This window comes from Camellia sinensis, chromosome 8, assembly GCF_055761805.1.
Source record: "Camellia sinensis isolate YWXY chromosome 8, ASM5576180v1, whole genome shotgun sequence".
Lineage (NCBI taxonomy): Eukaryota > Viridiplantae > Streptophyta > Magnoliopsida > Ericales > Theaceae > Camellia > Camellia sinensis.
The window spans coordinates 180,570,679-180,587,477 of NC_138968.1; the positions used below are offsets into that span (position 1 = coordinate 180,570,679).

Genomic DNA, 16,799 nt, shown 5'->3' on the forward strand with positions numbered 1-16,799 from the left:
AACAATAAACTTACATATGCCAAGTGAACCTCATTTTCAATAAATGACAAAAGGGGATTGAATGGTGATACCGATGACGTGATATCACTGTTACACTCAACTTTTGTTTCCAGCAAGTTAGCGGTTGCAAGTAGATATCATTAGAATCACTTTTTCATTTGCACCACGTGATAAAAATGAAGAAATAATATTCAATAGTGATAGTATTGGCTTAATTATATCGAAGTATTTTGCAAAATACAAGTCATGCTAAGCTAAAGCAGTTGTACAAACTCAGGAGCATTTGTGAATGTTTAAATGACAGTACTCTTCGGGGTAATGAGTATGATTCTAAATTTCATGATTCCACTATTTGGATGCAATTTGAATGAAAATCTGATCCCTTATTTTTCCAATAATCTCACATTTTTATGTCTAAAAAGATCAAAACGAAACACTCATATGAGATTAAAAAAAAAAAACCTACTTGAAAGAATTAAATTCCTAAATTATGCAGACTCTTCAATGAGATTACTTCACTATCAAATTATAAAAAATTAAATTCTTAACAATAAAATATTTATCCTGATCTTTGATTCCTGTCATGCAAACAAGTCCTTTTAGTCCAAAGTAATTGATGCATGCCATTATTACAAGAAAACAAAATCGGAATGTGGTATGAGAGAGAGGAAACATTTTGCAGATAATAATTTGAAAACTAAGTTGTTGACCACCTTCAAAGTGCTTTTCACATGTTTTTTTTTTTTTTTAAACAGTTATGGGCCTGAAGACTGAGAAGGTCCTCATGCGGCCTAGTTAGTCTCCTTTTCATCTGACTTCTCCCCTGTTAAAATTTTCATTTAGGAAACATGATCATTTCATTTTTTTTTTTTAGTTGGTGTTGTTATTGAACTTTTTATTGTTATGAGGTCATTTGAGAATATGGGTTAAAAAGTAAAAGTCAACTTTTAATTTATTTTGGATCATATCACATCTCACATAAAACAGTGAAAAAAATTTTAAAAAATCAAAAAGTCAACTTTTAATTATCTTTCCAATACTTTGTTTAGAAAAACAAAGAGAAAACTAAAGCTCAAGCAAACAGGCTGCTTCAAAAAACATATGGAAAGTTTGCAGGCCTATGGGCTCTTCACATTAATTTATGTATATTGGAATTCCTTGTGATGGGCCAGGCCTTTTCAATTAGGTATGAATCCATAATGTGACGTGTGAAGCCCAGTAGGTTGCATTTATTGTTTGTGTGATGTCCTCGTCAAAAATATCAATTCATAGTCCATGGTTCACGGGATTTCTGGGCCTTACAAAAGAGACACCACAACAACATCATGATTTCGTGTGATGCTAAATATATGAAAATTTTAAGATTTAGATAGTGGTAAGAATTTAAATTTAAATATATGTATATATATAATATATAATATATTGCAAAAAAATTAACAAGTGAAAAATGGTGAATGTAGACAGAAATTAAAAAACAACAATTACAAAAGGCATGAAGTTTGAAGGAAAATACAAAATATTTTAGCAATATATTACATTAGTGCCTGATCGGCTTTTAATCCTGAGATTATGACTTTTTTTTTTTTTTTTCTGAATGAACTCGTCCTACTCATTACAACCTTATCTTGGAGGCTAGTAAGACTAGTAGTAGTAGTGTTTGTTAGAAAATTCCTATACCATTTAGCTGATAGTTTCGGTATTCGTTTTAGAGTGGGCCGATGAACATAGTAAAGTCCGAATCCCACGCTGTAACCATCTAGCCATTCGAAATCATCCATCAATGTCCATATGAAATATCCACGTACATTAGCACCATTCCTATCAACCAAAAAATTACAATTTTTTTCTTAATTTTTGTACATCATTTTTTTCATCACAATGATGTGTTGGTATATTTTTGTAATTAAAAAAAATGTTAAATTATGATTTTGTTTTAAAGTGAAAGGCCTACAATCAACCACATTTTATAATTTATTTTTTCCCCTTTGCTCATAGGAAAGCAAAACTCGATCATAAAAGGTGGAACAGACTCCTATAAGGGTTCTATGGCATTTTTTGTGATTAGGTTGTGTCATAAGGCAAGATATACAAGAAGCATACTAAATTCTGAACTTTTAATAAGGCTTTTGGTTGAATAAATAAAAAGAGTGATGAGAATAAAGTAACCTGATTGCTGTGGCCAAGGAAGCAAGGTATGCTTTGTGAAATTCAATTCGCTTCACATCATGCAGCAAGTCTTTCACTGGAATACCTTCTTGTTGTTGAGCATACCCTGAGTACCAAATGAAACAGACTAATTTTCAAAACACAAAGCAAAATAAATAGTTGCGTACTATGTACTAGACAGAGTTTGGATTTTGAATTTGATGAGAGATTTATGGACATATAAGAAAATAGAAGAAAAAAATGAATGAAATATACGCTAGTTTTTTTGTTATTTTTTAATTTGTCCCGCACAAATCCCTCCTCAAATTTAAGATCCAAACACAGCCTAAGCATCACTTGAAATCCAGTTGGCTTCAATCCTTGCAAAACAACCTGATTTCTAAATAATAAAAAAAATACTGTGCTATTTTAATTACTCACCATTTTCAAGCACAAATATAGGCTTGTTTTGGTATCTTTTCTTAACATAATCAATGATCTCTTCCATGCCTCTGGGAACTACGTACATTCCCACCATCCCAGTCTGTCAAAAACAAGAGATACGCCACATATTCTCTTACACTTCTATATATTTCTACATACTTTTACAGGAAAATCAAAACTAATGACCACTTATTAAGCAGTCATTAGCATATATTTGGACAGAACTTGCATTCCAAATTTGTCATACCTGTTCTCCAATTAGAACACCATTGCGTTCCCCGGTAATATAGGAAAACCCTATGATTTCACCATCCCCTACTACAAGGGTGCAACTAGAATGAATGCAGTCCTCGGCATAATAAGTTGAGTAATGATTAATGCCGATGAAGTCGATACTGCCCTTTATATAGTTCACTTCTTCAGGAGAGAAGGCAGGTAATTTGTTTCCATGGTAATGCCGCATTTCTGGAGGGTAATCTCCACATACTAGGGGATCAAATACCCTGTTTCACAATAGTAAAGAACTACTTGTGGGTCAAAAATCTTTTGTCATCACTGCATCGATGAAAGATGTAAGTGGAATCCATTAAATCAAAACAATAGTAAAACTTGACATGTCAAAAAAATTTAATTACACAAATGTGATCATCGTAATAATGACTAAATTCTGAAAATTCTCTATAGTATTTAATATGGGGAAAGTCTATAGTACATTTTGTTCAAAAAATGTACGGTACATAAAAAATCAATGGCTAGGATTGAGCCACATCATTAAAAGTGACCTGCTAAACAGGTCACTTTTTATAGTTATGAGTTAAAATCATATTTTTTCATAACTATAATCAAATTGATCATAAGTTAGTTATAACCACATCTCATAACCAACACCATTTTGTTCATAACTAATATCACATATTTCATAATCATAATCACATATCTCATAACCAACACCACTTTAAACATAACAAATATCACACATCGCATAACCATTGATCACATATCTCATAACTACTACCCACATAAATCATAACCACATCTCATAACTAGTCCCTTTGAGTCATAACCAACATCACATATCTCATAACCACTAGTCACATATCTCGTAGCCAATACCTTTTTGTCATAACCAACATCACATATCTCGTAACCACTAATCACATATCTTATAATTAACACATTTTTACTCATAACCACACCACTTTGATCATAACCAACATCACATATCTCATAACTACTAGTTACATATCTAATAACCAACATCACATATCTCATAACCACTAGTTACATAACCAATATCTTAGAACTCATAACCATTAATACATATAGCATAACCTCATCCTTTGACACCACTTTGCTCATAATCATTACCCACATATCTCATAACCACTAACACATATAGCATAACTAAACACCCTTTGACATCACTCTGCTCATAACAATTACCCACATATCTCATAACCACTAACACATATACCCACATATCTCATAACCACTAACACATATAGCATAACCAAATACCCTTTGACACCACTTTGCTCATAACCATTACCCACATATTTCATAACCACTAACACATATAGCATAATCAAACACCTTTTGACACCACTTTGCTTATAACCATTACCCACATATCTCATAACCACTAACACATATAGCATAACCAAACACTCTTTGACACCACTTTACTCATAACCATTACCCACATATCTCATAACCAACATCACATATATCATAACTACTAATCACATGTCTCATAACCAAACACCCTTTGACTTATAACTATACCATTCTGCTCATAACCAAAATCGCATATCTTATAATCACTAATCATATATCTCATTACCTTTACCCACATATGTTATAACCACATCTCATAACCAGCACCCTTTGTTTCATAATCAATATCACATATATCATAACCACTAATCATATATCTCATAACCACTACCCACATATAGGGGTGTAAATTTGGCCCACGAGCTCGCGGCACACCCCAAGTCTACTCGTGTCCTAGATATGCCCAACTAGGCTCGAGGCTAAACCCAACCTAAGATATGTGTTCTAGAGCCCGGCCCGACCCTGGTGTGTTATGGAGTGTGACCCATCTCGTGAGCTCGTCCCAAAATTTTCTTCCCCATCTGGCTCGACCCGACCCCAATGGTTCCCTACCCCCTTTGTCAGTGCAATGGTAAAAAATTTAAATCAAAACAATTTGAAAGAATCATATAACCGTTAATTCCATCAACAATCAATTTTTATTTTATTTTATTATATATATATATATATATATATAAATTAACTCCTCCCTCCCAAGTCCTATAAATACCACCCCTCTCACATTTTATTTCTCATAAACAAATCTGTCTCTCAAACTCTCATTCTCTCTAAACTCTCAACTCTCTCAATTAATTTTGAAGTGTCATCCCTAAGTGACAATTGCAATTGATCACCTATCTCTATTTTAGATTTATTTTTAGTCATGGTATCTTCATTAAAGATAATAGAAATAATAATATACAAATGATATACTTTTTAAAATATCTATATACACTTATAGACATATATATATATATATAATTTAACTAAATTTTAATAAAAAATATGCTGATAAAAATTATCTATGACGTGATTTTATTTTGTTGCACTAAATAATTTTTCTCCTAAATTTTTTTCCCAACTTTTCTTCATTTTTTTCTCCACTCAATTTTCTTTCTCTTGATTTGTCCTAGTTGTGCCTGAGCTCTCTCTATTTCTTAATCAGACTTCTCTATTTCGCTGAATCATCGAACGACCATCGTTGATAGTTCTTCCTTACTGGATTCTTCTTCTCTATACTCTTGTGTCTCTGCAATAGATCCTTGAACTCGTCACTATTTTCTTTGTCTATTTCAACACTATTCATTTTGGTGACATTTCTTTATCTAGTAAATACATTTATCTCAAAACTCTGGCTCTTTTGCATTAATATGTCATACATATACAAACCTTTGGCCGTAGTTATGATTTTATCAATTTGTACATATGTTATAGAACTGTTGGGATATTTTTTTCAATTAAATTTTTGGGATATTTACCGATAAATCCCATCCAACAGACAGTTGCACCAATTGGTCCCAACGTTGCATCTGTTGTTCTAATTAGTCCTATGGGCATTGCTTCCGACCCCTAGTGGGGGTGACCCCCAGTGGCACCCCCAGTGACGTGGCAGCGTGTGGTTGGTTGAAATCCAAAAAAAAAAAAACTATTTTTGCACCAATCAGGGACGACCCCCAGCACCCCCAGCTGGGGGTCTAAGTCATTTTCCTTAGTCCTATTAGTGGGGAAATATCTTCCCGTTTGATCCTATTTCTCTTATTTGGTAACATTTAGTGGTCAATTATACCCTTCCTTTTCTATTAGGATGTTTTTGGTGGGATTAGTTGTGCATATTTGGCAAGTCAAAAATTGTAGTAGAAGATGTTTCCTCCATTACGTTAGGGTTTTGTGATTGTTGTGACGGGGTGTGTGGGAGGTGCTTTGTGTGCCGGACTGACGGAGAATTGGAATTCCGCTGTCGACATTCTTGGAATTCTGAAGGCATGGTTTGTTTTTGGTGATTGCGTGTTAGGATAGCTATGTTGCGTACATATGCCAGTTCAATTGTATGGTGTGCCACACCGAGGTCATTTGTCTGTGTTGGGCACATTCGTATTCAATGTTTTTATTGGGTTCATGTGTTTAAATCAGTGTGTGTGGTGCCACATTGGGGTCATTCATTTTAAATGGGTTGTTTCAGTTCAATGCAAAAAGTACAACAAGCCTTAGTGTACTTACCAATGTTGTGGCACCCAACAAACACCCTGAGCATGCCACGTGGCGAGCCATACTCCAAACCTCTAACACAAGGGTTGTGGCAGGTGACCAACACCTATTCCAAAAACATAATACAACACCAAATAACACGGACACACACGTAATCAACAATCTGGGTCTTTCGCGAATGTGGGCTTTATTCACAAGGATTTGCACAATTATATTCAAGCCGAGCGCAAAATAGAAATGAAGGATGGTGACGCGGAGTGTGCTTTGGCTTACTTATGTGCAAAAGCTGATGCTAACCCTTACTTCTTTTACAAGTATGACAAGGATCAAGAGAACCGGCTTGGCAAATTGTTTTGGGCAGATTCAAGGTCTCGCCTAGACTATGCTGCATTTGGTGACGTGTTGGTCTTTGATACGACTTATAAAACGAATGCATATAACAAACCTTTTGTTATTTTCGTCGGGGTCAATAACCATTTTGAAACCACCATATTTGCATGCAACTTGCTTGTTGATGAGACAATTGCAACATACACATGGGTTTTGCAGAAGTTGTTAGAAACCATGGATAACAAAAGACTAGTGTCAGTGTTGATAGATGGGGATATGGCCATGCGTGAGGCAATACAAAAAGTCTTTCCAAATGCCAAGCATCGTCTATGTAATTGGCATATGCACAGAAATGCCAAGCGAAATGTTCGAGTCGATGGATTTGAAAGACATTTCAAGCATCTCATGGATCTTGATGCGAATGAGGTTGTATTTGAGGAAGCTTGGAGTAAGATGGTCAGAAAATATGGCCTTCAAAATAACAAGTGGGTATCAGACACCTACAACAACAAAGGCATGTGGGCTCAGTCATATTTGCGTGGTCATTTTTTTGCTGGAATGAAGAGCAGTCAGCGTTGTGAGGGTATGCATGCTTTTTTCAATGAGTGCCTCAAATGAAAACTGAAACTATTCGAATTTGTTAGATGTTTTGACATAGCCCTTTATCGATTACGGAACAAAGAAGCGGATGCCGAGGCAAAAACTGACAACAGTGATCCTTGTCTTACCACAACACTTCAGCCTCTAGAGAAACATGCAGCAACCATCTTTACCAGACGTTTGTTCTTAATGTTCCGTAATGAAATAATTGAGGAAGCATTGTTGATTTTTGATGGAAGGAAAGAGGAGTTCGATCATCGCATATATAAATTTTCAAAGTACACTGAATTTGGTTCCACATGGGAAGTGTCATACCATCCCGCAACTAGCATAATGAAATGTAGTTGCAAAAAGTTTGAGTTCTTTGGACTTCCTTGCAGCCACATGATTTCTGTGATGAAGTGCGAACACATGACTGAAATTCTCCCAAGTTGTGTGATGTATCGTTGGACAAAGCAAGCAAGAAAGGTTGGTGAACAACATTGCCAAGCCCAATTCTCTAGCACTCTCACACAGGAGACGCGTTTTGGGGTACTTTGCTCTTCTTTTACTGAAATGTGTTACTATGCCTCACAAACATCTGAAGGATTTGTAGAGGCTAGGAATGCATTTTTCACTATGACATGTCGGATGAAGCAGCTTTGCATGGCCAAGGGAACTAATGTTGATGAAGGAAAAAGTTCACTGCCGCCATTTGGGGTTGGGGATTCTAAAGTAGTGAACACGAAGGGGAATACTGGGGGATCCTACATGGCTAAACCTCGAAAGCCAAGGCGATGCCAGTGTTGCAGGTATACATTGTATTGTGCTTTGTGTCTTAATTTTGTTATTGTGAGGTAGTGTTGACATTTTTGTTCTCTTTAATGATTGGTGATTTACTTGACAATGTAGGGTCGTCGGCCACACAAGGAGAACTTGCCCCCAAAACGATCATAAAACGGGACAAGTGGGTAGCAATTTTTTTGAGGAATAGGATGATTATGATCCAATTGGTACTCCCACCCCTTTTACACCGAAGCGTCCCAGGAATAATATTAGGCCATGTAAGACCCACCCAGTGAAGAGACGACTTTTTGTCACTAATGTGGATACGTCTCCAGTGCAGTTGAGCAAGGATGTTAATGACTTGCGTAGTTACGATGCACAAGTCATCCAAAATTCAGCATTCATTGATGCGGATACGTCTCTAGGTGATTACTTTTATGGCATCTTTTCAGTTCAAATTATGTTCATTTTGCTTACATTTGCTTTGCAAATTTTGTGTGGCTGCTTAATTCTAATTTCTTGATATGCCAAGATAGATTTTAGCTAGAACATTTTGATGTCATAACTAATTATGATGTTTACAACTTGATTATGAAAATAAATAATTTACGAAAAAAAAATGAAAAAAGAGTGTGTAATGACCAATATATCAAAATTCAATTTGTTATGATTTGAATCATAAATTTCAAGTGAACAAACCTTAACGACAATTTAATTTGTTTTTGCAGGTGTTGCTATGGGTAATAGTTGCTATGATCGAGCAGGTGATATTGGAGCTAAACTAAGATTTTTTTTTTAAAAAAAATTTGAGGACTTAAATTTGTTAGTATTTTGTATAAATACTCTTAAACGATGGTTGATGAATATTTGTTTTGTTGTATGGACTTAAATCTGTTAGTATTTTGATGGATATTTGTTTTGTATAAATTTCTAGCAAAGGCTATGAAGCCATTTTGTTTAGTGTTTTCGCTCATTTTCGAAGCAAATGCGCACAGCAAGTGCATATAGAAAATTGAATGCCATTATTCAATCGTCTTTTCCCATAAAATATTCTCTTGAAAATGGCCAAACCATCATTTTAGCTCTGACAATTCTTTGCACAGTAGCATTTGCCACCAAAACGTCAATTGGAACTAATTGGCAGCATGCCTTGTTATTGTCGACCTCTTGTTTACTTTTATCATCGATGTTCTATGATTTGAGAATTTTATTTTTTTCATCTTGAAGAGTTCAGTTGGTACACCCTTCTCAATCTAGGGTCTTGGCCTTTTATAGCAATGAAAAGGATAAAGAAAGGTGACAGGCCTTTTACAGCTTTTAAAATTTTTATAAATATAAACTGAAAACTAAAAACGGAATAGTTACCAAACATACCATAATATTGTAATCAAGTCACAAAGTTTTGTGATATAAAATAGAAAATACATAACTGCATCACTAATTGGCGTAACGAAATTGTTTAAAATTCTAGAAAATCACAAATGTCGTAACTAATTTCCAAAATTTCATAAAATTAACCAAAAATTATGTAACTATCCACTAATTGGTGTAACAAAAACATCTAAATTTTTTAAATAATTTAATCACCAATCGGGATCTCTAATGATACAGATAAACACAGAATGTAATGACAATAATCAAATAATTTAATCCATGACTTATAGCCATGGAACAGAAAATGAGAGTTAGAGAAAATTAACCAATAGAGCGAAAGGAAAGGGAATATGAGTAAGAGAGACTGAACGGACTTGTCGTCTGTGAAAATAATGTCAAAGATGGTGTTGTTTCCGATAAGGAACATCGGAGATATCTACAGTGACAGTAAGGAATGAGAGAGATGTTTGATAGATGAAGAGAGCTGAGATAGCAAAACAGTACAACAAAATCGTAATATTCATTTTCAACAGTTCTATAAGATATGTACAAATTGATAAAATCATAACTACGACCAAAGATTTGTATATGTATGAAAGTTTAGAGAGAATGAGAGTTTGAGAGACAAATTTGTTGTGAGAAATAAAATGTGAGAGGGGTGGTATTTATAGGACTTGGGAGGGAGGAGTTAATTTATATATATATAAATAAAAAAAAATAAAATTGATTGTTGGTAGAATTAACGGTTATATGACTCTTTCAAATTGTTTTGATTTAAATTTTTGACCATTGCACTGACAATGGGGGCAAGGAGCCATTGGGGTCAGGTCGAGCTAGATGGGAAAGAAAATTTCGGGGCGATCTCACGGGATGGGTCACACTCCATAACACACCAGGGTCGGGTCGGGCTCTAGAACACATAGCTCAGGGTCTTAGGTTGGGTTTAGACTCAAGCCTAGTTAGGCCTACCCAAGGCACGAGCGGACTTGGGGTGTGCCGCGAGCTCATGGGCTAAATTTATACCCCTATATGTGGGTAGTGGTTCTGAGATATATGATTAGTAGTTATGATATATGTGATATTGATTATGAAACAAAGGGTGCTAGTTATGAGATGTGGTTATAATATATGTGGGTAAAGGTAATGAGATATATGATTAGTGATTACGAGATATGTGATTTTGGTTATGAGCAGAGTGGTATAGTTATAAGTCAAAGGGTGTTTGGTTATGAGATATGTGATTAGTAGTTATGATATATGTGATGTTGGTTATGAGATATGTGGGTAATGGTTATGAGTAAAGTGATGTCAAAGAGTGTTTGGTTATGCTATATGTGTTAGTGGTTATGAGATATGTGGGTAATGGTTATGAGCAAAGTGGTGTCAAATGGTGTTTGGTTATGCTATATGTGTTAGTAGTTATGAGATATGTGGCTAATGGTTACGAGCAAAGTGGTGTCAAAAGGTATTTGGTTATGCTATACATGTTAGTGGTTATGAGATATGTGGGTAATAGTTATGAGCAAAGTGGTGTCAAAAGGTGTTTGGTTATGCTATATGTGTTAGTGGTTATGAAATATGTGGGTAATGGTTATGAGTGGTTATGAGATATGTGGGTAATAGTTATGAGCAAAGTGGTGTCAAAATGTATTTGGTTATGCTATATGTGTTAGTGGTTATGAGATATGTGGGTAATGGTTATGAGTAAAGTGGTGCCAAAGGATGTTTGGTTATGGTATATGTGTTAGTGGTTATGAGATATGTGGATAATGGTTATGAGTGGTTATGAGATATGTGGGTAATGGTTATGAGCAAAGTGGTGTCAAAGGGTATTTGGTTATGCTACATGTGTTAGTGGTTATGAGATATGTGGGTAATAGTTATGAGTGGTTATGAGATATGTGAGTAATGGTTATGAGCAAAGTGGTGTCAAAGGGTATTTGGTTATGCTATATGTGTTAGTAGTTATGAGATATGTGGGTAATGGTTATGAGTAAAGTGGTGTCAAAGGGTATTTGGTTATGCTATATGTGTTAGTGGTTATGAGATATGTGGGTAATGGTTATGAGCAAAGTGGTGTCAAAGGGTGTGGTTATGCTATATGTATTAATGGTTATGAGATATGTGGGTAATGGTTATGAGTAAAGTGGTGTCAAAGGGTATTTGGTTATGCTATATGTGTTAGTGGTTATGAGATATGTGGGTAATGGTTATGAGCAAAGTGGTGTCAAAGGGTGTGGTTATGCTATATGTATTAATGGTTATGAGTTATGAGATATTGGTTATGTGACTAGTGGTTGTGAGATATGTGATGTTGGTTATTAGATATGTGACTAGTAGTTATGAGATATGTGATGTTGGTTATGATCAAAGTGATGTGGTTATGAGCAAAAAGGTGTTAATTATAAGATATGTGATTAGTGGTTATGAAATATGTGATATTGGTCATGACAAAAAGGTGTTGGTTACGAGATATGTAACTAGTGGTTATGAGATATGTGATGTTGGTTATGACTCAAAGGGATTGGTTATGAGATGTGGTTATGATGTATGTGGGTAGTAGTTATGAGATGTGTGATTAGTGGTTATGAGATATGTGATATTAGTTATGACAAAAAGGTGTTGGTTATGAGATATGTGACTAGTGGTTATGAGATATGTGATATTGGTTATGACTCAAAGGGATTGGTTATGAGATGTGGTTATGAGATATGTGATCAATAGTTATGAGATATGTGATATTTGTTATGATCAAAGTGGTGTTGGTTATGAGATATGTGATTATGATTATGAAATATGTGATGTTAGTTATGACTAAAATGGTGTTGGTTATGAGATGTGGTTATGAAATATGTGATATTAGTTATGAACAAAATGGTGTTGGTTATGAGATGTAGTTATAGCTAAGTTATGATCAATTTGATTATAGTTATGAAGAAATATGATTTTAGCTCATAACTATAAAAAGTGACCTGTTTAGCAGGTCACTTTTAATGACCTGGTTATGAAGTAATATGGTATAAGTAAATAATTGAATATAACTAAATTATGAATTAATATGGTAATAGTTATGATTAATATGGTATAAGTTATGATATAAAATCATATAAGTTCATAACTAAATGTATGGTACACTATTTTTATCACCCTTTCATTTGAAGCAAGATATGACACCACATTTTTTTTTTAATTATATTTCCAAGCACAAACCAATAGCTATTATCCAATTAGGTAGACATCAACAAATGGCGGTTGTCCACACGTAGATTAATGGACTATCCACCAACCAAATCCTTGTATTGCTTTTGGACTCTTGCGTAATGTTTTTTGAAAAGTTTTTATTTAGTTTTCACAGTGCTTTTTGAATTGGCATATTTTGGTGGCCTGTCCTTAATTTTGGTGATAATTCTCACATTGAAAATCTTAGCAGCCCTTACCAGGCCAGATCAAAAGCCAAGGCCCGACTTGCAGCTTCCCTGTCAAGTTCATCATCTGTCATTGGCTCGTACATGAATGCACATGCCACAATTCCTATAAATCCACCTTGTTTTGGCTGCAACAACATCACTTTCATTAATCAAATTATCAAATGTAATACTATATACAGGGGCTACCTGAAAGCACTCGCGGTAGAGATTGGTAGCCTTGGCATGTGACAGTAACATGTTGTGCATTGCAATGAGTTGCTCCATGTTAGAATTGCTAACGGAACAGTTTCCATAAGGTTCAGAACAATGAGACGGTGGAAATATCCCCTCTATGTAGGCCAATTCTACGAATAAGTTAGGCTCATTGATTGTGATCCAGTACTTCACTCGATCCCCAAAGTTCTTAAAACAAGTTTCAGCAAAATGTACAAAATCTTCCCTACAAAAACACAAACATATATAGGCAGAGATTTTAATGACAGTTCCTCCAAAGTAAAATATATTAAATTCTAGGGAATAACTTAATTCAGAAAAAATAAGTACACAAATAAAACCACATAATGCATTTTGGGTACTTCTCTGTGATTTAATTTTGTGTAACTAGAATTGTTGAACTTGAGAGAGAGAGAATTGGGCATACTGCATTAGAGGACTAAGCCAAGACCCATATCTATCCTCGAGTTCTTGGGGGAAGTCGTTATGATTTATTGTCACAAATGGCTCAATTCCTGCACTGTGCATGTATTCTGTCAATGTATATATATATTCTTACAATATGATATAAGACTTTACAATATCACTAAGACTCCAATTAGATTAAAATTTTGTGCAGTACCTTTGAACAAGAGATTGTCGATGATTTTGTTGTAGAACATGACACCAGTTGGATTGACTTCACCAAATCTACCTCCTAATACAGCTCAAGAAATCTTTAATCAAGTTATAAATATGAACCAACCAGTTTATGAATAACTAATATACAGTAACAAGTTGTTTTAGAAGACGAACTAGGTAGAACTCTGGCCCATGAGATTGAGAATCTGTAAGCATTAACCCCTAAAGAGTGCGTTATCTCAATGTCTTCCTGTGATAATCAGAATATAACAAAATTAATTTCAATCTCTTTTTTCAATGTTACAGACTAATTATGAAATTAATGCAAGTCTCTAATACCAAGTAGCGGCGATAATGATCATTAGCAACATCTCCATTTGCTCCATTTCTTTGGCCATCTAACAGAATTCAACAAATAGTTGGTCAAAATCCAATTATGTTACAGTTAGCTTTTGCTGGCATTTTAGATGAGACCTTTCTTCAATTACCTTGAATGTGAGTGAAATTATCCCAGTTGCTGAGACTCGTACCATCTTCAAAAAATGCTCCTTCAATCTGTGCCAACAATATGGCAAAAGTCTAAGGAAGAGAGAGAGAGGGAACACAATTTACACAATTTAGAAGGCAAGAAGAAGAAGAGACATACTTGGTATGAAGAAGTGGATGTTCCAAAGAAGAAACCATGTGGGAATTTTGATCTTTTGATGTCTTGTGCTGTCAATTCTTCATTGAAGCTCGCAACAAAAGAATGAATAGATGATAAAAGGAGGAGAAGCAAACAGAGGTAGAAATGGGTACTGTTCACTTCCATTTTGGATTGTTTTAATTTGTCAAGATTTCATGATCAGTGTAACTAAAAACAACAAAATTATAGACATTCTGGGCGTTGGCTCAGTTACTACATATTTTCTTCATAGATTTGGAAAAGGGCAATGATAAGTGAGTGCTACCACCTGTAGCCTGTAGTGTAGTGTGGGACCCATGTTGATTGTGTTCAGAAACGTGCTGCCTTTTTTTATTTTGTTTTTTAGATTTCTTTTTTGTATTTAAGTAAATTTTTTTTAGGGAAAATACATTTCAGTAGTGCAGTGATTTTTTTTTTATTATTATTGTTTTCATGATGTAAGTTTTTTGTGTGGATGGTGTAAATTCATCATGTGTGTTAGAGGAGAAGTTACTTGGTAGTCTTGAGACACTGCCACGTTGTGTCCTTAGTGTGTTGTGATTAATGGAGAGGACGTGGCCCACAATGTTGAGTGATTAGAAAATATAAAAGGTATGATAGATTGTGATTGACCAGGGGCATGGCACATGAGGCCCCTAGACCAAAAAATAATTTTTTGTGTCAAAATTGAACCACAAAAAATTTCATTTATAGTGCGATTATTTTTCCACTATCACAATGTGACTGATTTGCTATTTCCCTTTTTTTTTTTTTTTGTACATATATCCATAAAATTATTATGGAAATCATGCCGGTCTTGTCTTTGTCATGATTAGACAAGTTTAAACAAAAATGTATTATGTCTCAATCAATAAAATTAATTATGATCCAATTTCCAAGGTCTATTAAAGGATCTCTGCTATTATTATTAGGGCAAATTGCATGGACCGCTTGACAATTACTACTGCCTCCTTATTAGGGATGGCAATCTGACCCCGACCCAATGGGGACCTAACCCCCTGACTTCAATTTGAGCGATTTTTTCCCAAAAAATATTCTTAACGGGCCAGGAATGATATTAGAAAATGAATTTCCGATGATATTCAGGCCGGGGACGAGGATACGTTTCCCAGCCTCAGACCCAGCCTGACCTCGACCTCGACCCCGACTCCGCTTTGTTTCTCCCGATATAAAATGACTATTATGCCCCTGTCTATATATATGTGTGTGTTTAGGGTTTGGTTGACAGAGACACAAACAGATCACCTCCTCCCTCTCTCTCACACACGGCTGCTGCATCCCTCATCGTCGATTGTCAAAGGTCTATCTCGCTCTCTCTCTCTAAACTAATAATCGATCTCTGTTTTCTTCTGTCAAAGAGTCGATCTAGTGGCTGCTGCTCTGCTCTCTCACCGCTTCTCCCTCACCACCGATTTTCAAAAGGTACACTCTCTATCTCTTCTCTCTCTCTCTAAACTAATAATAGATCTCTGTTTTCTTCTTTGAAAGAGTCGATCTAGCGTTTTCGATTTAGGGATTTCGAACTAGGATTTACATGTATATATATATATATATATATATCTAAGTGTACAATACATGAAGATTGAAGAGTGTTGATTTACGATGTGAGAAAGAAAAAATGAAACCTTTTCTTTGCTTTGCTTGGGACTGAGCTGTGTGTATATATAGACAGGGTTACTCTCTCTCTCTCTCTCACTCTTTTTCAGTTCCAGATGATGGAAGTTGGGTTTTCCCTTTTTTTTTTTTTTTTTTCTTTTCTTTTGGAGGGCAATGTGAGTGTGTTTATGTTCTTCCTAATAATTGTTTTTTTGTACTGCTTTAATTCATGTATGTTTGTGATTTTTTGTTTAATTGTGGTTGATTTTCTATCTCATTATTTAAAATACATGTTTGTAGATGGAAGATGTGGTATCGTTTGGTAATACTTACGTTTTCAGTTTTCAATTTATATTTACAAAAATTTAAAAAACTCAAATAAAAACTTATTTGGTAAATTTTTGATTTATAAATCAATGGTCTCAGTTTATAAATTTGGCCAAAAAATGTAAACTCAAAAAATGAGTTTACGTTTTGAGTTTTGAGTTTTTTTTTTTTTTTTTTTTTTTTTTACCACCCAACACTAGCCACCACCCGCCACCATTTTCCACCACCGTCTTCTGCCACCATCATCCACCACCAGTCGCCACCACTCACCTGCCACTACCACCCACCACTAGCCACCCACATGCTACCACCACCTACCACCAGCCACCACCACCCACCTGCCACTTACTCCCCACCACCACCACCACCACCCACCAACCACCTGTCACCCACCTGTCACCACCAACCACCCGCCAATACCATCCACCGCCTGCCATCACAACTCACCAGCCACTTGCCACCACCAGCCA

General features: G+C 35.2%; 1 protein-coding gene across 1 annotated transcript; it reads right to left on the reverse strand.

The window, feature by feature from the left end:
- Positions 1-1,498: 1,498 nt before the first annotated feature.
- On the reverse strand, positions 1,499-14,608 carry LOC114285155 (beta-glucosidase 18-like). The gene is made up of 12 exons (XM_082884258.1): positions 14,368-14,608; positions 14,210-14,276; positions 14,061-14,119; positions 13,896-13,971; positions 13,723-13,797; positions 13,528-13,615; positions 13,074-13,326; positions 12,897-13,012; positions 2,837-3,092; positions 2,587-2,689; positions 2,167-2,272; positions 1,499-1,818 (listed from the first exon to the last, which is right to left on the reverse strand). The coding sequence occupies exons 1-12, from the start codon at positions 14,530-14,532 to the stop codon at positions 1,533-1,535; spliced, it is 1,650 nt and encodes a 549-aa protein (XP_082740384.1). The 5' UTR covers positions 14,533-14,608; the 3' UTR covers positions 1,499-1,532.
- Positions 14,609-16,799: the final 2,191 nt, after the last annotated feature.

Excerpts from the sequence above, each read along its gene's own strand:
- LOC114285155 (XM_082884258.1), bottom strand. The coding sequence starts at position 14,532 with ATGGAAGTGAACAGTACCCATTTCTACCTCTGTTTGCTTCTCCTCCTT. Across the intron at positions 13,013-13,073 it reads TCTACCGCGAGTGCTTTCAG|CCAAAACAAGGTGGATTTAT; the intron begins GTAGCCCCTGTA and ends ATGTTGTTGCAG. Across the intron at positions 1,819-2,166 it reads TCCTTGGCCACAGCAATCAG|GAATGGTGCTAATGTACGTG; the intron begins GTTACTTTATTC and ends TTTGGTTGATAG.